The sequence below is a fragment of the Eumetopias jubatus genome, unplaced genomic scaffold, assembly GCF_037043125.1.
Source record: "Eumetopias jubatus isolate StellerSeaLion01/CBP00866 unplaced genomic scaffold, mEumJub1_p1.0 scaffold_11, whole genome shotgun sequence".
Lineage (NCBI taxonomy): Eukaryota > Metazoa > Chordata > Mammalia > Carnivora > Otariidae > Eumetopias > Eumetopias jubatus.
Window position 1 is genome coordinate 15641607 of NW_028274817.1, and position 22791 is coordinate 15664397.

At 39.9% G+C, this 22791-nt stretch overlaps 1 protein-coding gene across 1 annotated transcript in view; it reads right to left on the minus strand.

The window, feature by feature from the left end:
* Positions 1–22791, minus strand: part of HPRT1 (hypoxanthine phosphoribosyltransferase 1) — a 38244-nt gene that overhangs the window by 13045 nt on the left and 2408 nt on the right. The window contains exons 2-3 of the mRNA XM_028094432.2: positions 10634–10740; positions 8497–8680 (exon numbers count right to left, since the gene is read on the minus strand). Of these exons, the coding sequence (XP_027950233.1) occupies positions 8497–8680; positions 10634–10740 (291 nt within the window). The remainder of the gene's footprint in view (positions 1–8496; positions 8681–10633; positions 10741–22791) is intronic.

Consider the following 22791-nt stretch of genomic DNA (forward strand, 5'->3'; position numbering starts at 1 on the left):
AAACACTCACAGATATGCGAAGGTACATACAAGGAGGTTCACTGTATCAACTATTTATAAAAAAGAAAAATGGGAGACAACCAACGAGTCTTATTAACAGGGACCTATTTAAATTAAGTTCATCCACACAAGGTAATACCATGCAGCTATTTATTTATTTATTTTTTAAAGATTTTATTTATTTATTTGAGAGAGAGAGAATGAGAGATAGAGAGCACGAGAGGGAAGAGGGTGAGAGGGAGAAGCAGACTCCCTGCTGAGCAGGGAGCCCGACATGGGACTCGATCCCGGGACTCCAGGACCATGACCTGAGCCGAAGGCAGTCACTTAACCAACTGAGCCACCCAGGCGCCCCACCATGCAGCTATTTAAAAGAATCTGAAAATCTATACACACTGACATGACCGATGGGAATTAAAAACACCAACTAGCAGAGCAATGTGTTGCCTATGAAACCACTTTTGTTCAGCAGTTTAAACAAATTCATAACATCAATTACCTCGGAGTGGTGAGAATGGGGAATAACAAAGCTTTTTACTTTTATATACTTCTATTCTCATCAGATGCTTCTATATACATGTCCATTTTTTATGGAATGTCATTTCTGAAAAAAACACAACTGGGCCAAAACTATTCAGTGTTGCAAACTAAACAGATCTAAGTATGACTTCTGATATGAAAAAAATCTAGCATATTACTTCTCATCTTAAGGAAATTACATACACCCTTTACTCTAACTAACTTAAAACCCAGAGTTTCAAACACAGGAAAGTGATTAATAGCCAAAAAACAAAAACAAAAACAAAAAAAACCCTGTACAAAACCTGAAGCTTTCCAGGAGAGTCAGTCATAGTCAATTATTTACACTGTGTATCAAAGTAGATAGTGACATCTTCTGTAGAAGTTTGGTACTACAGTCCAATTCCAAATGACCCTTTTTTTAAAAAAAACATAGGAAAGAACTAAAAAGTATGGAGTCATGGAAAAAACCCCTGTGAACCAAAGACTATGATGACAGGATAAGAAAAAAGAGAACTCCAAGCATGCAAGTCACTGTTGCTCCACTAGCATCCAAATCTCCATACTCCTGTTTGCCTCCAAGGTTGTTAGCTTAAATCTCTTGAGGCTTTTTTTTAAGATTTTATTTATTTGACAGAGAGACAGCGAAAGAGGGAACACAAGCAGGGGAAGTGGGAGAGGGAGAAGCAGGCCTCCTGCCGAGTGGGGAGCCCGATGTGGGGCTCGATCCCAGGACCCTGGGATCATGACCGGAGCCAAAGGCAGACGCTTTACCGACTGAGCCACTCAGGTGTCCCTCTTCCGAAGCTTCCCCCCCCCCCCCATGTGAACAGCCACCTTTCCAGTGAAGGCTAATAAAGATTCACTGAAGAAAACTGCTACAGTCCACTTTGCTAGAACACAGGTATAAGTGCCCCAACTGCACAGAAATGGCATCGCTGGATCAATTACCCCACCAGAGGGATTTCCCTCCCTCCCTCTCGCCCCTCTCCCTCCTCTCCTGATGGAACAAGCTTCCCACTGTATTTCTGCTGTTATGTGACTGAGTGACTCTTGTATGCCTCATCTCGAAGGAGATGATGGGGCTGGCCCGGGAGAGGGGAGAGTTCCTGCCCCCCACCGTTCTTCCCTCTTCTCCACCATCCCATCTCCTCATTCTTCCCAGCCAGAGAGCCCAATCTGTCCTTCACTCAGAGCGTCATTGTCAACGACATAAAATTCCCAAAGAAGCTCTCTGGGTCTACAACTCTACCCTTAGCATCTGTGTTTCCCTTTTGTCTACTTTTTTTTTTTTTTTTTAAGTGTTAAGACTGGCAGTGATGATTTCTGGGTTTTTTAATTCAAATATAATGAACACACAATGTTATATTAGTTTCATAGGTACAATTACCTTAATTTTTTGCTTTTTAAAGATTTTCTTTCTTTATCTGAGAGAGAGAGCACAAGCGGGGCGGGGGAGGAGGCAGAGGGAGAGGGAGAAGCAGACTCCCCGTCAATGGGGGAGCCCAATGCAGGGCTTGACCTCAGGACCCCGGGATCATGACCTGAGCCAAAGTCAGAAGCTCAACTGACTAAGCCACCCAGGCGCCCCCAATTACCTTTCTTGAGTCTGGGTGAAAAGATGAGAAGAGAAAGAGAGGAACTTCATTTATTCCTATTTGTATATCCCTAGGGATTCTGTGGCCCTCCAGGCAGCAACAAGAACTGCAGCGTGGTATTGGAAAAGAGGAGAGAAAGCTATGGGAAAACACACCACTGAGAGGGCTACCAAAAAAAAAGTGTCAGCAGCGGTGAGAATACTACAATCACATGCTTTTAGAGGTAGACTGCACCTCAGATGAAAAACAGCAGAGATCCAATTTTCTAAAAATAGATGCATAAAAAGAGAAGTCTGGAAGGATATACACCCAGGGAGTAATTTATTTACCTGTATTTTACAAGTTTTTTGAAAAGAAGATGTTGCTTAAAAAAAAAAAAAAAAAAAAAAGCTATTATCACCAGTTAAAAAAATGCTGATAGTGAGGGACACCTGGTTGGCTCAGTGGGGAGAATGTGTGACTCCTGATCTTGGCGTTGTGAGTTCAAGTCCCACGCTGGGCCTAGCTAGAGCTTACTTAAAAAATAAAATCATGGAAAGAAGGGGCACATGCACCCCAATGTTCATAGCAGCAATGTCCACAACAGCCAAACTGTAGAAGGAGCCGAGATGCCCTTCAACAGAGGAATGGATAAAGAAGATGTGGTCCATATATACAATGGAATACTACTCAGCCGTCAGAAAGGACGAATACCCACCATTTGCATCGACATGGATGGAACTGGAGGAGATTACGCTAAGTGAAGTAAGTCAATCAGAGAAAGACAATTATCATATGGTTTCACTCATATGTGGAACATAAGAAATAGCACAGAGGACCACATGGGAAGGGAGGAAAAACTGAAGGGGAAGAAATCAGAGAGGGAGACAAACCTTGAGAAACAAACTGAGGGTTACAGAAGGGAGGGGGTGGGGGAATGCGTTAGCCCGGTGATGGGTATTAAGGAGGGCATGTGTGTTATATGCAACTAATGAATGGTTGAACACTATATCAAAAACTAATGATATACTACTATATGCTGGCTAATTGAACGTAATATTAAAAAATAAATAAAAATACATTTTAAAGTGATGCTACTGAAGTGGGGCGTTTAGATCATTTACCCCCTGCACCATCCACTACAGTAGCCATAAAGCACATGTGCCAGTTACAGTTGACCCTTGAACGTCACGGGTTTGAACTACGCAGGCCCACTTATACGTGGATTCTTTTGATAAATACAGAACAGCACGGTCAATGTATTTTCTCTTCCTTGTGGTTTCCTTAATAATTTATTATTTTCCTTTCTCAAGCTTACTTTATTGTAAAAATATGGTATACAGTACATAGGATATACAAAATACATGTCCACTGTTTATATTATCAGTAAGCCTTCTGGTCAACAGTAGGCTATTAGCAGTTAAGTTCTGGGGGAGTCAAAAGTTATATAAGAGTTTTCAACTGTGCAGGGGGTTGGTGCCCCTAACCCCTGTATTGTTCAAGGGTTAACTGTTCTTAAAATTAAATAAAATTCAAAAAATCAGGCCCTTTGTTGCATAAGACGTATTTCAAGTGCCCAGCAGATAGTGGCTCTGTATTTCACAGCACCAATATAGAACATTTCTATCGCCACAGAAAGTTCTATTGGTCAGAGCTGCTCTAATCAAAGACACCATTTAGCACAACATAATACTAGAAAAAATTATGAAAAAAACTTGAACACTACCTTTATGTTAAGAAACAGGGTGTTTATATAATACCTCAGCCTACATCAAAGTGAAAATCCACAGGAAATGGCTACAAAGTATACTTTTGACCACAGTTCTGTTAAAGTTTCCTTATACCAGAGATGGTACACATCCCTGTTCCCTCCGCTTTAAACTGAACAAATTCTTTCCCCCACACCTGTCTATGGTCTTGATTCAATAAGCAGGAAAGAGACATAAATCATCCTACTTGCTTTATATATATATATATATATATATATATAGAGAGAGAGAGAGAGAGAGAGAGAGAGAGAGAGAGATTAGCTTTACAGAAGATAAGCTTTAGACTATCTAGTGTCAACATCAAAGTGGCACATTTACATTTAACTTCACCTGTTGTGGAGGAAAAAGCATACCTTAAAGCAATGAATAAATCCCTATGAAGGAGGTCAGACTAAAAGCTACTGACCTCTTTTAAGAGACACTTTAAGAAACTACTCCAGTATTTTCTGCATTTTTAACAAGTTCACTCAAATAGCCACCTTCTTACAAATTACTATAAGGTAATTTACATCTTTGATATATTAAACAGCTTAATCAAGCTACTAACCAAGCAACTTCCAAGATCAAGACTGAATTATAGCTTTATGCACCCTGACTGAAACTGAGGGGAAAAAAATCCCACAATTGGCAAGAGGACTTATTTGCACACAGAACCTCTGACTAGGAGGGGCGCCTGGGTGTCACAACTGGTTACATGTCTGACTAAATTTTGGCTCAGGTCACGACCTCGGGGTCATGAGATCGAGCCCCTCACTGGGCTCCATGCTGGGCGTGGAGCCTGCTTAGGATTCTCTCTTTCGACTCTGCCCCTCCCCACCCCTCCCTCTCAAAAACAAAAACAAAAAAACTTCTGACTAGTAGAAAATGAAGAAATAAAAGGAAGCCCATATTAGAGGATTCAAGTTAGTTATAAATTTTCCCAAATAAGACTCTGAGTTCTGCACAGTTAAAGGTGTGGGTTCAAATCAAAGACTGGTATGATCTTAGGCAAGTCACTTCATCCCTCTGCGCCTCCCTGTTCTCAAATGTATGTGGAGATAATAAGTCAGAACTCAAAAAAAAGTTTTCTGCAAGATTTCAAATCCTAAGAATAATTCATTTTAATGTAAGCCACTTTGTCGGGATACACAGTAAAGCAGGCTCATTTTCCCTCTGCTGAAGGCCCACACAAAAATATTGCCACAAAACATTTACTTGCTGGGTAACTTTTCCTCCTGAGGCTTCATCTTTTTATGATGCAAAAAATTAGTAAGAAAAAATTTACTACAAAATTGAACTCACAAGAAAAAAAAATACATTTGCATATGTATCGATGATTTCATTTTTCTGAATATCACAGAGCCTTAAGGGTCTTTGAATATAAAGTACTACATTTCATTGTTCTAAGATGCACACTCACATTTTAATACCCCTGAAATCCCAACATCTTACAATTGACGGCAACTTACAATATAACCGACAGTGTCTTCTTTCTTAGCAGTACAAAAAATAGGGGTAAGTCTTAACATCCGTGATATCTTAGATTGAATGAAATATGGTATTTGGAATCCCTGGCAATTTCCCACTGAGGCACTAAGCAAATAAAATCCTACCAGATACTCTGATTAAGAGTATGTAAACTATGTGGGGCATCTGGGTGGCTCAGTTGGTAAAGCATCTGCCTTCTGCTCAGGTCACGATCTCAGGGTCGTGGGACTGAGTCCCGCATTGGACTCCCTGCTCAGCACGGAGTCTGCTTCTCCCTCTGCCTCTCCCCGCTGTTCCTTCTCGCTCTCCCTCAAATAAGTAAATAAAATCTTTTTAAAAAGAGTATGTAAACTATGATATGTGTGTGTGTGTGTGTGTATACTCAGAATAGTCTTTAAAATATTAGAAATAAAAGTCTTAGTAGAATTTAGGGTGACTTCATTCCTTCATTTCTTTATTTCCTGTGGCTGTATGGTTTTCATAATAAACAGGTATTCTTTACTCAAAAAATGCAATTTTTATTTTGAAGGAAAACTAGACTGGGTGTGTTGATATTGTTAGGGCTCTTTATATATTCCAGAAACACTTAAGAGTTCATGGAGCATTTCTTTAGGATTAGTACAGATCAGTTAAGGTTTTTTTGTTTTTAAATGAGGTTTTTTTTTTTTTAAGATTTTATTTATTTATTCATGAGAAACAGAGAGAGAGAGAGAAGCAGAGAGAGAAGCAGGCTCCCAAGGAGCAGGGAACCCGATGCGGGACTTGATCCCAGGATCCTGGGATCATGACCTGAGCCGAAGGCAGACGCTTAACCATCTGAGCCACCCAGGCGCCCCGAGTTAATGTTTAATTCACTATTTCAAACTGGGGAAAATCAGCATGTGAAACTATACTAACATCAATGTTACTGATGCTGCAACAATTTTAAATTTCCATCTTATCATTTTATCAAATTAAGTTGTCTGGTTTTTTATATGTACATGGGAATATCTTCCATGACAAGCTGATGTATTAAAGAGTGCGGAAATGCTACTTCAAATCAACAGTAAGCAGATGAATTTAATTTATATTGGTTAGTAGTAATCCACACAGAATTTCACAAAAAACAGAACAGATATTTTTCTCTATGTAAAAACTAACCTAAAAACTTGCTTTGCTTATGTTTAAGATTTCATTCTTTTTATCAGTTGAGGAGTTCCTCTTAATAATCCTCTAAGATCTAAAAGCACAGGAAAAAAACCCAAAAGTAGAAAATGGCATTAAAGGGTCAAACTGTTTCTACGGCTTCAAATTGTTCTTATAACTATAAAATACTTTAAAAAGAAATATTAAAGTTAAACTCCCGTCATTTTTTTTACAAGTTTTCTTTTCAAAGAAAGAACATTTTATTGCAAATCCCGAAAGAAACGAAATCGAAGACATAAAGTAGTAAGACTGATTTTTATGTGTATGTGTGTGGAGGGGGGCACTTAAGAAGATCAAAAAAAGAAATCATACCACGGACTGTAAGTACATGTTTTGACTCTAAGCCCACAAGACATGAAAGATTGGCTAGCTATACTGCTAGCAGCAAAACCAACTAGAATTAAATCTTACTGTAAACCAGCTCACTCACTCACTAACTTCTGGTGAGTGAAAATCCAAACTCTGTATTTAACAATTCTCTAATTCATGTAAGACTCTGACAAGTTACAAGGAGCCTGTGAGTATGAAGCAATGACATGGTATATGAACACAAAAGGGTTTTAAGGGGATAGGGAAAATGTCTCTTTTTTTTTTAAGATTTTATTTATTTATTTGACAGAGAGAGACACAGCGAGAGAGGGAACACAAGCAGGGGGAGTGGGAGAGGGAGAAGCAGGCTTCCCGCTGAGCAGGGAGCCCGATGCGGGGCTCGATCCCAGGACCCTGGGATCATGACCTGAGCCGAAGGCACATGCTTAATGACTGAGCCACCCAGGCGCCACCCCCCCCCCCGGGAAAATGTCTTAAATGGTTCTCCAATCACCTGTAGGACTGATGAAAATGTGGAAAAGGTCAAACATTTGGGTCAAATAGATGATTAACTGGGAGAATGAGGATGAAAGTTCAGTGGTCTTATTTTCAATGAAAATATAAACATAAGGTCAGTTTCTACAGGGATGTATGATACAGATTCATGAAACAGCAAAGAGCAGACATTTATTCTAATCTTTGAAGAAGCTAAGAGAAACCCCACTTTTAAGGAAAACAGTAACTCCCAGGAACTACAATGGCAACATGCAACCAGAAACAAGAGCATGAACTCACAAAAATCAAACATCCACATGACCAAAGAAACCATGGATGATGAAATCCACGTGTACAGATCACCCTGATTTTGGCCCATCCCAGTGTCAATATTGCTTATTGTGTCAGTATCCTGAAGCATCTGAGACGATGTGACACAGGCAGAGTAACCGAATCAGAAGTGGTTTCTTCAGAGAGCCAGAGCTTCCGCTCCCCGTGGGCTTTCTAGGAAACTGCGGACCCACCTCCTCTTTTTTTAAGATTTTATTTATTTATTTGACAGAGAGAGACAAAGCGAGAGAAGGAACACAAGCAGGGGGAGTGGGAGAGGGAGAAGCAGGCTCCCCGCCGAGCAGGGCGCCCGATGCGGGGCTCGATCCTAGGACCCCAGGATCATGACCTGAGCCGAAGGCAGACGCTTAACAACTGAGCCACCCAGGCGCCCCCGGACCGAAAAAAAAATTTTCACTTCTTTATCAGACCTGGCTGCAAATGACTTACCACTGCTCCCAAAAACCAGTCTAGCTCCACAGAAGATATCTGCCAATGGTAAGTATGGTCAAAAAATATACCCCCTCCCAGGTCCCAACAGCAACTCCTAAAAGGGGTTTTTAAAAAATCCAAGAAACAAAACCAAACGAAAAACCCTTTAAAATAAGTGTATAGCCTCCAAGGTGACTAGTTTGAAAAAGATAATATTCACTTGGATATAAAGTAGAAGATATTAGAAAATCTCACTGTAACCAAGTGAAATGAACATGAAAGTATAGTTTGCAGAGCTTCAAAAACATACAGTTTAAACGTATGTTTAAACATATATAATAGACACTTTTAACATGTTTTATTTGTATTTTAGTTAACAGTGCAATACTGGTTTCAGGAATAGATATACTTACACAGTAGCTCTTCAGTCTGATGAAATCTACAGTCATGGGAATGGATCCATCACTATTTCTGTTCAGTGCTTTGATATAATCCAGCAGGTCAGCAAAGAATTTATAGCCTCCCTTGAGCACACAGAGGGCTACTATGTGATGGCCTCCCATCTCCTTCATCACATCTCGAGCAAGCCGCTCGGTCCTACAGAAATAAAATCAGGAATTTAATAGAAATTAACTTATAGAAATATACTTAATTTGGGGCGCCTGGGTGGCTCAGATGGTTAAGCGTCTGCCTTCGGCTCAGGTCGTGATCCCAGGGTCATGGGATCGAACCCCGCATTGGGCTCCCTGCTCAGCAGGGAGCTTGCTTCTCCCTCTCCCTCTACTGCTCCCCCTGCTTGTGTGCTCTCTCTCTCTGTGTCAAATAAATAAAATCTTTAAAAAAAGGAAGAAAAAAATATATTTAGCTTTGCAACCAAACATCCCCCTTAGGCATTAAACTGCCACAAAACACATCCTTTGCCCCCCATGAATTATATCCTTGCTTCATATAGTGAAAATAAAAACTTAAAAATCTTCAAAAACACATGTACACTGTAACACCTAACAAAAATGTTTAAAATGCAAAATAAAATACCGTTTCTACCTATCAGATTGACAAATTCTGATTAAATATTTCCCCGATAATATACATTATAAGAGATTATAAAAAAAAAGAGCAGTCTCATATACCACTGGGAGTAAAAATTACAGGGATAATCTGACACTATCCAAACATTCAATAAATACCTTCCCTTAACCCAGAATATCCCCATGGATCAAGTTGAAGCAAGTGCCCAAACGTTTCCTTCTAGTATGGTCTGTAAAAGCAAAATAATGGAGATATTTTGCATGTCCATCAATAAAGGACTGCTTAAATCAATTATGGTACAGTCAGAAAATGCAATGTTATGCGGGGCGCCTGGGTGGCTCAGTCGTTAAGCGTCTGCCTTTGGCTCAGGTCATGATCTCAGGGTCCTGGGATCGAGTCCCACAACGGGCTCCCTGCTCAGCGGGAAGTCTGCTTCTCCCTCTCCCACTCCCCCTGCTTGTGTTCCCTCTTGCTGTCTGTCTCTCTCTCTCTAATAAATAAATAAATAAAAATCTTAAAAAAAAAAAAGAAAATGGAATGTTATGCAACCTTCAAAATACATGATAGCTCTAAATATATTAATATGAAAAAGTGTCCAATAAATTTCAGACCTATATGATAGTACATACCTATGTGTTAAAATAAAATACAGTTGATGCTTGAACAACACAGGTTTGAACTGCACAAGTTCCCTTATACAGGGATTTTTAAAAAATAAATACAGTACTATACATGCACTTTCTCTTCTTTATGATTTTCTTAAAAACTATTCTTTTCTTTAGCTTACTTGATTGTAAGAACACAGTATAGAATACACAGACAAAGTATGTGTTAATCGACTTTATGTTATTGGTGAGCCTTATGGTCAACAGTAGGCTATTAGTAGTTAAGTTTTGGGGAGAGTCAAGAGTTAACTGTATGTATATTCGCATAGAGTAAATGTGCATAACTAGGGTGGAGGGAAGGACGGTGCACAGGAGGCTGAGAGGAGAGAACCCTATTCTTCTCATTTATAGCCTCAATCCTTAGAATATTTTACAACACACATGTATTGATACCGTAATCTTAAAAATCAAAAACAAAACAGCCAGACACACAAGGCGAGCATTTAAATACCAAGTTAGGTATTTCACTGCAATTCAGTTAAGGGGAAATCTTCAAGCTAGATGCGCATACTAATCAAAATATGACCTTCCATTCATGTGATTTAGCCCCAGCCAATTACCCTGTTCAGGGTTGAGTAATCAAAGACTGTGACTAGAGTTCATTCCTCCAATCTCCCTTCAATGTTTACTTTATTCTACTCCCTACAGATTCCCAGTATACCATGACTTACGCTGGGTAATTAGTAAGCTTTCCCCGTACCTTCTTTGTAAAGAGGGCTCTAAAATAGAAAACATCTATTATTTGACAAGCTAGCCTAATTTACGTTCAAATATCAACTACTTAAAACAGTTGCTGACACTTGAAATTAATATAAGAAAACAAAACCAAAAACAAAAGATTGAAGATCTTACTAACCTGTCCATAATTAGTCCATGAGGAATAAACACCTTTTCCAAATCCTCAGCATAATGATGAGGTATACAGAATAAATCTAGGTCATAACCTGGTTCATCATCACTGATCTGAAAAAGAAATATGACTATTTCAGTGACAGCATTACAGGATTGACTTTAGATGTGAAAAAACCTTAGCTTGTAAGAGAAATTTAGGTATGACACATCAAGAACTTTCTGTAACTTTGTAGGTACGATTATGAATTAGAGTTATATAAGAAATCAAATGTATACTTTAGAGACAAATAGTTAAGACTGTAGACATAAAATGACATGGTATGAAATTTCCTTTAGTTCAGCAAAGCAAAAACAAAAAACTTTAAAGAGTTAAGATAAATGTGGAAAAATCCTGAAAGCATTTTAAATGTGGGTGATGAGCATATGGGGATTCACTATACTATTCTCTCCACTTCTATGTTTGAAATTTTAGTAAAAAAAATTTTTTTTTTTTTTTTTTTTTAAAGATTTCATTTATTTATTTGAGAGAGACTGAGAGATAGAGAGCACGAGAGGGAAGAGGGTCAGAGGGAGAAGCAGACTCCCTGCTGAGCAGGGAGCCCGATGTGGGACTCGATCCCGGGACTCCAGGATCATGACCTGAGCCGAAGGCAGTCGCTTAACCAACTGAGCCACCCAGGCGCCCAGTAAAAAAAATTTAATACACTGTAGAAAAAAAAATTTTCACACACTGTAGTCCAAAAAAGCTAAAATGTCACACTGAACAAAAGTTGCTATTCCCCACCCCAAATCCAAACAGCCTCTCTCACCTCATAGTGGGGGGGGGGAATCACCCAAAAAGCTAAGTGATTTCTTAAAAACCCAAACTCTTAGAAGTCTGAGATTGTTATAATCAATTCATGATGTGCCTTCATAGCAGATACTCCAAGGCTGTTTGAGTAGAACCATATATTGGTTGTCTTTCTACACCGAGTACCCACCATACGAAATATTTAATAATACTGATGATGTGGTACCTGTGGTAAAATATACTGTGATTATAGTTTTATAAATATTATATATACCTATGCATACAGAAAAAAATATAATAAAATCATAAAAACTATTATCTCGGGGAGAAGAGTTATAACGATTTTATTTCTTTATACCGCATATTCTAAATTTTCTTCATTGAATACATATTGCTTTTTAAAAAGTTCAGTAGTCTTTCTTAGAAATTATTTGTGGGGGCGCCTGGGTGGCTCAGTCAGTTATGCATCTGCCTTCGGCTCAGGTCATGATCCCAGGGTCCTGGGATCGAGCCCCACATCGGGCTCCCTGCTCAGCGGGGAGCCTGCTTCTCCCTCTCCCCACCCCATTGCTTCTGCTCTCTCTCTCAAATAAATGAATAAAATCTTAAAAAAAAAGATTCCCTCTCCCCTTCCCTCTGCCCCTCCCCTGCTCACACACTCTCTCTCTAAAAAAAAAAAGGAAGAGAAATAAATTATCTGTGGTATTGTGTTTTTTACATCCATATAAAAAGAATGGGGAAATTTTTAAAGATGTATTAAAACAAAATCTACAAACAAAAATTGTAATACAACAAAATAATAAAAGAAAGAAGTGGGGAGGGGAAGGGGGAAAGAAGGAGGAGAAAGGAACAAGTGAACGAAGAAAGGGTGGGTATGGAGAACATACCAACCAGTGGTCAACTATAGGGGGATACTTGCTGCACTGTACACTTTTTTTTTTTAAGATTTTATTAATTTATTTGAGAGAGAGAGAGTGAGAGAGCACAAGCAGGGGGAGGGGTAGAGGGAGAAGCAGACTCCCCACTGAGCAGAGAGCCCAACTCTACTCGGGGCTCGATCCCAGGACCCTGGGATCATGAACTGAGCCAAAGGCAGACACGTAACCGACTGAGCCACCCAGGTGCCCCATGCACACTACGCACTTCAATATTGACTTGGCCTTTTTTTTCATTATCAATTTCACTTTTTTTATCATAGTTGATTTATAATTCCCACTTACCATTATATTTAAAATTCATTCAAAGAAATACACCAGAATTTTAATACTCAACCTCACATGATATTCAAGACTAAATATCTTCCAAACCACATTCAAGAAGCTGATGATAGGAGTGTTTTGGCAGTTTTCAAGAAATATTGGTCAAACCATAATTACATCTTGACGCATCAGCTACTATCTACTGAGCCCCTTTCAGTCGGCATTGTGTTAGGTGCTTAAGGACAGGTGGCTTGGCTTTCAATAAATTTTTTTTTTAAAGATTTTTATTTATTTATTTGAGAGAGAGAGAATGAGAGATAGAGAGCACGAGAGGGAAGAGGGTCAGAGGGAGAAGCAGACTCCCTGCTGAGCAGGGAGCCCGATGCGGGACTCGATCCCTGGACTCCAGGATCATGACCTGAGCCGAAGGCAGTCGCTTAACCAACTGAGCCACCCAGGCGCCCTCAATAAATTTTTAAAAGTACTTATTTAAGATTTATAATATTCTTCATAGAATTCCTAATTATATTCTGACAAATCTGAGGTTCACGCTTTTTCAGTCCCCAAAGCTGTTTTGAGTTCTCCAGGTGTGGGTGGAACTGTAGGTGTCGTCTGGTCCAGCTGCCGGTCCATTCAGCCAGCCTCCCCCTGTGCACGGGGCCTCCACCTGTGCACCGGGCCGGGCAGCTGACCGTGCCTCAGGGAGGCGCACAGCCCTGCGGCTGGGTAGGGCAGAGGCACTCACTTGGCAGCCGATCTGAGGGCGGCTGGAAGTCAGTACTGATTGGTTTTTCAACAAACATGTATTACTTTCATACGCAGCAAGAAAAATTCTATTTTGGGGGGGGAAAAAGATTATGCCGGATCCTCTAATATGAAGTGCTAACCTGTCTGCTAAACATTCACAGCATGCATGTTTCAGAACACATTCTCTACAAAAAGAATGGAAACGGGACATCTGTGTCACCTACAAGAGTTTTTCAAGAATACTCTCTAACAAGCAAGTATTCCTGTTATAAATTTTATTTTAAGATTTTACTTATTTGTCAGAGAGAGACACAGCGAGAGAGGGAACACAAGCAGGGGGAGTGGGAGAGGGGGAAGCAGGCTTCCCGCTGAGCAGGGAGCCTGATGCGGGCCTCGATCCAAGGACCCTGGGATCATGACCTGAGCTGAAGAGAAACACTTAACTGATGGAGCCACTAGTCACTCCTAAGTGTCCAACTCTTGACCTCAGCTCAGGTCGTGAGTTCAAGCCCCTCTTGATCTCGGGGTCATGAGTTCAAGCCCCGCCCAGCATGAAGTCTACTTAAAAAAAAGGGGGGGGGACAAACCATAAGAGACTCTTAATCTCAGGAAACAAACTGAGGGCTGCTGGAGTGGAGCAGGGTGGGAAGGATGGGGTGGCTGGGGGATGGACATTGGGGAGGGGATGTGTTGTGGTGAGCACTGTGTATTGTGTAAGGCTGATGAATCACAGACCTGTACCCCTGAAACAAATAATACCTTTTATGTTAATAAAAAAAGGGGGGGTTGACACTCCCAACAAACAAAAGTCTAGGTCCAGATGCCTTCACAGGTGAATTCTACCAAACATTTAAAGAAGAGTTAATACCTATTTTTCCCAAACTATAACAAAAAACAGAAGAGGAAGGAAAACCCAAATTCATTCTATGAGGCTGGCATCACCCTGATACCAAACCAGACAAAGATACTACATAAAAAGAGAACTATGGGCCAGTATCTCTGATGAACATAGATACAAAAATCCTCAACAAAATATTAGCAAACCAAATCCAACAATACATTAAAAAAATTATTCACCATGATCAAGTGAGATTTATTCCTGGGATGCAAGGGTGGTTCAATATTTGCAAATCAACCAATGCAACAGATCACATCAGTAAGAGAAAGGATAAAAACCGTATGATAATTTCAACAACTGCAGAAAAAGCATCTGACAAAATACAATACCCATTCATGATAAAATTCCTCAACAAAAATAGGTTTAGAGGAAACATACATCAACATAATAAAGGCCATAGATGAAAAACCCACAGCTAACATCACATTCAATGGTGAAATACTGAAAACTTTTCCCCCTGAGATAATGAACAAGATGAGGATATCCATTCTCACCACTGGAAGTCTTAGCCACAGCAACCAGACCAGAAAAAGGAATAAAAGGAGCCTAACTGGTGAGGAAGTAGTGCAACTTTCACTATCTGCAGATGACATGATACTATATAAAGAAAACCCTAAAGACTCCACCAAAAAACAACTAGAACTGCCCTTACCTTTAGTACGGTTGCGGGATACAAAATCAATGCACAGAAATCTGCTGCATTTTTATACACTAATAATCAAACAACAGAAGACAAATTAAGAAAGCAATCCCATTTACAAGTGCACCAAAAATAATAAAATACCTAGGAATAAACATAACCAAGGAGGTGAAAAGGTCTATACTCTGAAAACAATAAAACACTGATGAAAGAAATTGAAGACAATACAAACAAATGGAAAGATAGTCCATGCTCGACTGGACGAACACATATTGTTAAAATGTCCATAACTACCCAAAGCAACCTATAGATTTAATGCAATCCCTATCGAAATACCAACAGCATTTTTCACAGAACTAGAACAAATAATCCTAGAATCTGTACAGAACCACTAGAGACCCTGAAGAGCCAAAACAATCTTGAAAAAGAAAAACAGGGGCACCTGGGTGGCTCAGTCAATTAAGCTTCCGCCTCTTGACTTCGGCTCAGGTCAGGATCTCAGGGTTGTGAGATCAGGCCCCATAAGGGGCTTAGTGCTGGGTGTGGAGCCTACTTAAGATCTCTCTCTCTCTCTCTGCCCCTCCCCCATTCTCATTCTCTCTCTCTCTCTCTCAAAAAAGAAAAGAAAAAGAAAAACAAAGCTGGAGGTATCACAATTCCAGATTTCAAGTTATACTATGAAGTTGTAGTAATCAAAACAGTATGGTACTGGCACAAAAATAGATCAACAGAACAGGATAGAAAGCCCAGAAACAAACCCACAATTATATGGTCAATTAATCTTCAACAAAGCAGCAAAGAATATCCAATGGAAAGAGACAGTCTTTTCAACAAATGGTGTTGGGAAACTGGACAGCAACATGCAAAAGAATGAAACTGGACCACTTTCCTACACCATTCACAAAAATAAAGTCAAAATGGATTAAAGACCTAAATGTGAGACCCGAAAACCATAAAAATCCCAGAAGAGAGCACAGGCAATAATTAACATCAGCCACAGCAACATTTTCTAGATATTTCTCCTGATGCAAGGGAAGGAAAAGCAAAAATAAACTATTAGGACTACATCAAAATAAAAAGCTTCTGCTCAGCAAAGACAACCTACTGAATGGGAGAAAATATTTGCAAATGACATATCCGATAAAGGACAGTATCCAAAACATATGAAGAACTTATCAAACTCAGCACCCAAAAACCAAATATTCCAATTAAAAAATGGGCAGAAGACATGAACAGACATTTCTCCAAAGAATACATACAGATGGCCAAAAGACACATGAAAAGATGCTCAACATCACTCATCATCAGGGAAATGCAAGTCAAAATTACAATGAGATATCACCTCACACCTGTCAGAATGGCTAAACTCAAAAAACACAAGAAACAGGTGTTGGCGAGGATGTGGAGGAAGGAGAACCCTCTTGCACCGTGGGTGGGAATGCAAGCTGGTGCAGCCAGTGTGGAAGACAGTATGGAAGTTCCTAAAAAGTTAAAAATAGAACTAACCTACGATCTAGCAATCACACTATTGGGTATTTACCCAAAGAATACAAAAACACTAATTCAAAGGAATATATGCACCCCTATATTTATGGCAGCATTATTTACAATAGCCAAATTATGGATGCAGCCCAAGTGTCCAGAGACTGATGAATAAAGATATGTGTGTGTGTGTGTGTGTGTGTGTGTGTATACACACAATGGAATATGCACACACAATGGAATATTATGCAGCCATAAAAAATGAAATCTTGCCATGTGCCACAACATGGGTGGAGCGAGAGTAGTATATGCTAAATAAAATAAGTCAGAGAAAGACAAATATCATATGATTTCACTCATATGTGGAATTTAGGAAAACAAAGGGAAGAAAGAGAGAGAGACAAACCAAGAAACAGACTGTTTACTATAGAGAACAAAGTGATGGTTACCAGAGGGGAGGTGGGTGGGAGGGAGCATGGGTGAAACAGGCGATGGGGATTAAGAGTACACTTAACGTAATGAGCACTGAAGTCATGTACAGAATTGTTAAAATCACTATATTGTACACCTGAAACTCATATAACACTGTATGTTTACTGGAATTAAATTTTTTTTTAATATTTTTATTTATTTGAGAGACAGAGAGCCAGTGAGAGAGCATGAGCAGGGGGAGGGGCAGAGGGAAAAGCAGGCTCCCCGCTCATCAGGGAGCCCGATGTGGGGCTCGATCCCAGGACTCTGGGAACATGCGTGACCCCAGCCGAAGGCAGACATTTAACCAACTGAGCCACCCAGGTGCCCCTACACTGGAATTAAAATTTAAAAACTTAATAAAATTTTTAAAAAGGGTTGATGTGGGATGCCTGGGTGGCTCAGTCGGTTAAGCATGCGCCTTCAGCTCAGGTCATGATCCCAGGGTCCTGGGATCAAGTCCCGCATCGGGCTCCCTGCTCAGCAGGGAATCTGCTTCTCCCACAGCTAGCTACTCCCCCTGCTTGTGCTCTCTGACAAATAAATAAACAAAATCTTAAAAAAAAAAAAATAGGGGCGCCTGGGTGGCTCAGTTGTTAAGCATCTGCCTTCGGCTCACGTCATGATCCCAGGGTGCTGGGATCGAGCCCCACATCGGGCTCCCTGCTCTGCGGGAAGCCTGCTTCTCCCTCTTCTGCTCCCCCTGCTTGTGTTCCCTTTCTCGCTGTGTCTCTGTCAAATAAATAAATAAAATCTTTAAAAAAAATAAAAGGGTTGATTTGTTCTTTCAAGCATAAAAAAAAAAAAAACCACGTTAATATAATACTTCCCAAAAGGCAAAAAGAAACTCTTTAAAACTTGCATCGCTTGAAGGTGTCCCAATTAATAGGGGGCATTTGTAACCAATTAAATAAGATCAAGATATTCACCCAACTACCTGACAAAATTGTTAACTGGGGATCTTATCTAAGGGATGTGATCATAATTTTGGGCCTAATACTTTTTTTTGGTTGTCAAATGAACCTTTATTGAAATTTTCCTTTATAGTTCCTTTTTATTATTATTAACATATAATGTATTATTTGTTTCAGGGGTACAGGTCTGTGATTCATCAGTCTTACACAATACAGAGCGCTCACCATAGCACATACCCTCCCCAGTGTCCATCACCCAGCCACCCCATCTCTCCCATCCCCGTCCCCTAAAGCAACCCTGTTTGTTTCCTGAGATTTAAGAGTCTTATGGTTTGTCTCCCTCTCTGGTTTTGTCTTTTTTCATTTTTTCCTCTCTTCCCCTATGATCCTCTGCCTTGTTTCTTAAATTCCACGTATCAGTGAGATCATATGATAATTGTCTTTCACTGACTGACTTATTTTGCTTAGTATAATAATACCCTCTAGTTCCATCCACATCGTCGCAAATGGCAGGATTTCATTTTTTTGATGGCTGCGTAATATTCCATTGTGTGTGTGTATACACACCACATCTTCTTTATCCATTCATCTGTTGATGGACATCTAGGCTCTTTCCCTGGTTTGGCTATTGTGGACATTGCTGCTATAAACACTGGGGTGCAGGTGCCCCTTCGAATCACTATGTTTGTATCCTTTGGATAAATACCTAGTAGTACAATTGCTGGGTCGTAGGGTAGCTCTATTTTTAACTTTTCGAGGACCCTCCATCCTGTTTTCCAGAGTGGCTACACCAGCTTGCATTCCCACCCACAGTGTAGGAGGGTTCCGCTTTCACGTTCATCCTTTTGCATCTGCTGATCAATGTACCATTTGCTGCCCATCAGGACCCCCTGGAGCCATACCGCAAGCCCCTGGACCAATCTCTGGATAGACTCTAACTGCCACACAGTCCGCTGCCCCATTTCAGCAGGAAGCAGCCAGAGTGGTCATTGTCCCATTCCCTAACGGCAGTTAGGGTTACTATTCCAGGGGGAGGAATGAAGAAGGGACAGGCAGGGCTTGGTAGGGAGAGACAGGTAGGGGGCTAGGTGATCAGGCTCACAGAAATCCCAAAAATGTGGAGGTGTGAGGAAACCAGAGAGAAGGGGACAAATCGGACCACCCTGCCCTAGGTGTGTGTGGGGTGAGTCGGGTGGGTGTCTTTGTGATAATCACATCTGACCAACAAAGAATAACCAGCCCCTAAAAAGGAAGTAAGCCATTGAAGGTGTTATCAATAGAGATGTTAAAAGGATTTAAGTTCCCCGGTTAGCTTTCTATAAAAGACCAACCCTAAAGGCCCTTGTCAGCAACCCTGTCGGGACCCCTCTCACTCTTGAGAGCTTTTTCTGTATCCTCACTTAATAATTTCTACTGCTTTACTCATACACACACACACACACACACACACACACACACACAAACAACCTTGTAGTGCTTGAGGTACTTTAGGCATGAATTCACAACTTTGTTATAATTCACTATAAAGAAATGGGATATATTTATGGGGGTCATAATTTAAGAAATATATGATTGGCCATAGGTAGTTTGCTGTCAAAAATGGGGAATGGGTATATAAGGGTTTGTTATGCTATTATGTCTACTTATAGATATTTCAAATATAAAGTTAAATACAGAGCAATTTATTTAAATGATGACAAGGCACCAACATCACTTTTCCCAATTTTACATTTAATGAAAAGTCCAAGTCTTTTAAATCCATATAAAATGACCAAATATTAGAATACTAATTTTAAAATGGTGATGACCTTATCCAGAACCTGCATTCTTATTACTAATACTCAAATATTTATTGAGAATCTACTATGATGTACATACCAGAGGATTAGATAAATCTGACTTGGCTTCCCTCAAAGAGTTTACAGTATAGAAAGACATGACATGTACATGAATAACCATAAGACGGTGGGGTAAGGTGCTATGAAAAAGAAATACGTGAAGTATGGTGGGAGTTTAGGAGAGCACTCAAACTCTCAGAAGCCTCACCTGCACCTGGATCACTGATAAGAAATAAAATAAAATACAATTCAATGAACAGGGACTTTTTTTTTTAATCACCCCAAACACCAAAGCTTCACATTAAACAGGTCCAATAACCTCAATCTCCACAAGAGCTAGACAGAAATATACTTGGTGGCCTTTAATCTTATTAGCCCTTATGTATCCCATCTGATATTGGTTCGTATCTGCTATTAACCTCATCTGATATGGATTACTTAACAATCCAGTGGCTGCTTTGATAGGAAGAGATTGCAATATATTAAATTACATAAAAATGCACTTAGCATCCACTTTGATTAAGGCACAGTGCAATAAATTTTGTAGGGGGTTACAAGGATGATTTTACATTTAGAGCCCTCAAAGAGCTTACGATCTAGAAGAAAAGACATACACACACACACCCCCAACCATACAGCACAATAAAGCTTGTCACTTGTACCCGAATCTAATTTGACAAGCCCTCAAATCTGTGATTATCAAAAGCAGTTATATACGCACTAAAAGCAAACTGGAACCCAGCACCAATGACTCCCCCCTAAAGCAATATCAAGCTTCATCATTATATTCTGTTGCCTAGGTTGTAAACTGAGTAAAGTAGACTGGCATGTCTCTGATACTGAGTTAGCACAGCCTTCTATATCAGCTAGGCAGTAACTGATTATGAAAAACGTGTAACATTTCTGGATGAATGGAAATCACATCTGTTTTATTATTGGTGAGTTGGTGTTGCATGTCTAAGCACGTGGCTGTCACTGACACCTTCTGAAACAACTCTATTATAGTCTGCTGGAGCTGCTATGACAAAATACCACTGCCTGGGTGGCTTAAACAGCAGGAATTTGTTTCTTACAGTTCTGGAGGCTGGAAGTCCAAGATCAAGATGCCGGCAAAGTAGGTTTCATTCTGAGGCCTCTCCTCTTGGCTTGTAGGCAGCTGCTTTCTCCTAGCCATGTGCACAGTAGAGCGTGGGGGAGGGAGCTCTTTGGTGTCTTTTCCTAAAAGACCAGGGTCCCAACCTCATGACCTCATCTACTCCTAATTAGCTCCCAAGCGCCCCGTCACCAAATACCACACACTGGCAGTTAGGGCTTCAACATATGAATTTGGGTGGGAGTGGCTATTATGTCAACAAGAACTTGACATAAAATGGCTAAAGAAGATCACAAAGAAGGTTCTAGATGGCTTTGGGGAGAGCCCAACCCAAAAGTATTTGGGGAGCGCTTTGGAGGGGCAAGAAGTGGTAAACAATGTTGGTATATGTGCTGCCAGAAGTGAGCACAGGAAGCGGTAAACAAATGAAAATGGTTTCTCTCCAGATCCACCATTCCCACTATGGCCATTTCTGGCTGAACTGGAAACCAAAGAATGGGTTACTAATAGCTCTGAGTTACTCAGACAGTTCAGAAATCTGACTGCATCCCCTCAGAGCTTTAGAACACAGCTCTCAAATTCTAGCCTACCTGTAATATACTTGTTAATGGTAAACTCTACAAAGGTACTTCCATCAATACGTAAGATTACTGGAATATGTAACATTAGCACCTACCATTTGTCTAGAATCATAGTCAATACTTTTGCTATCACAGATTACCAAAATAATTTTACTTCCCAGTAAAACTGGCATCACAAATTCTTAATGATTATGTGTGTCACATCTATAATAATGGTTTTCATAGTGAAAATTTTTGTGGTTTACACATAAAATTTTTAATTACAAAAATATATTACCTAAAATTACAGCAGGCAAGGAAATTGAGTCAACCTAAGATAATACTAGCAACATCAATTCATCATCTGTGACTAGGGCTGCTTAAGTCTCTTTGTGGTCAAAATACAGCGATGTTCATGGGTCCAGACAAGACCGAATGGAAGTGAGTCTTAAAATGAGCTTAAAATGTGAATTAAAGGATGTACAATAATAGATAAAATACGTTTTATTTTATTCCTAGTAACCAACAACAATTCCAAGCTTCTAGAATGGGCAGAAATTGCTGGGTAGCGTATTTCTACCTTTTATGTTCAGACACTTTAAAATTCTTAAAAAACTCGGAAAAAAAATATTAAAATTCTTAAGAAAACACCAAAGCACCTTGGGATAATTTGTGATAACCCAGGGTATCATAAAACTAAAATTATGAATCATTGATGCACATAATTCTTAATGTGAAAATAATTTAATTTAAGCTAGCAGTATGTTCATCTTCCAATTTTATATCAGTCTTACAAATAAATTACATATATAAGTTGCTTGCCCTCCCTTCTAGGGGTTAAAGAATTAAAAGGTTTAGAAGAGGGGCGCCTGGGTGGCTCAGTCCTTAAGCGTCTGCCTTTGGCTCAGGTCATGATCACAGGATCCTGGGATCGAGCCCCGCGTCAGGCTCCCTGCTCAGCGGGAAGCCTGCTTCTCCCTTTCCCTCTGTGCCCCCCTCTGCTTATGCTCTCTCTCTGTCAACTAAATAAATAAAATCTTTAAAAAAATAAAAGGTTTAGAAGAATCTAAAGATTTTAAGAATTAAAATCAGCATTCTTTTTTTCTTTTTAAAGATTTTTTAAGTTTATTTTAGGGGAGGGAAGTGGGAGAGAGAATCCCCAGACTCCCCAATGAGTGGGGAGCCCGATGCGGGGCTTGGTCCAAGGACCCTGAGATCATGACCTGAGCAGGAATCAAGAGTTGGACGCTCAACTCACTGAGCCACCCAGACACCCCTAAAATCAGCTTTCTTGACTATTCAACCCAGGGGTAAATTATTAGCTGCTCCTAGGTAAGGTGGCCCATAACTACTATCTGTCCAAGTACATGAACTTATCCTACGCTATGATCTTTCCTTTTATTAGTGTGCACAGTGGAATAATAGCCACGTTCATTCTGGACAAAAAAATATATACCTATCAATTATGAGAAGCACACTGTTAAAGAGAGTAGTTCCATAGCAATTTAAAGTGTGTATGAATTCTTATTA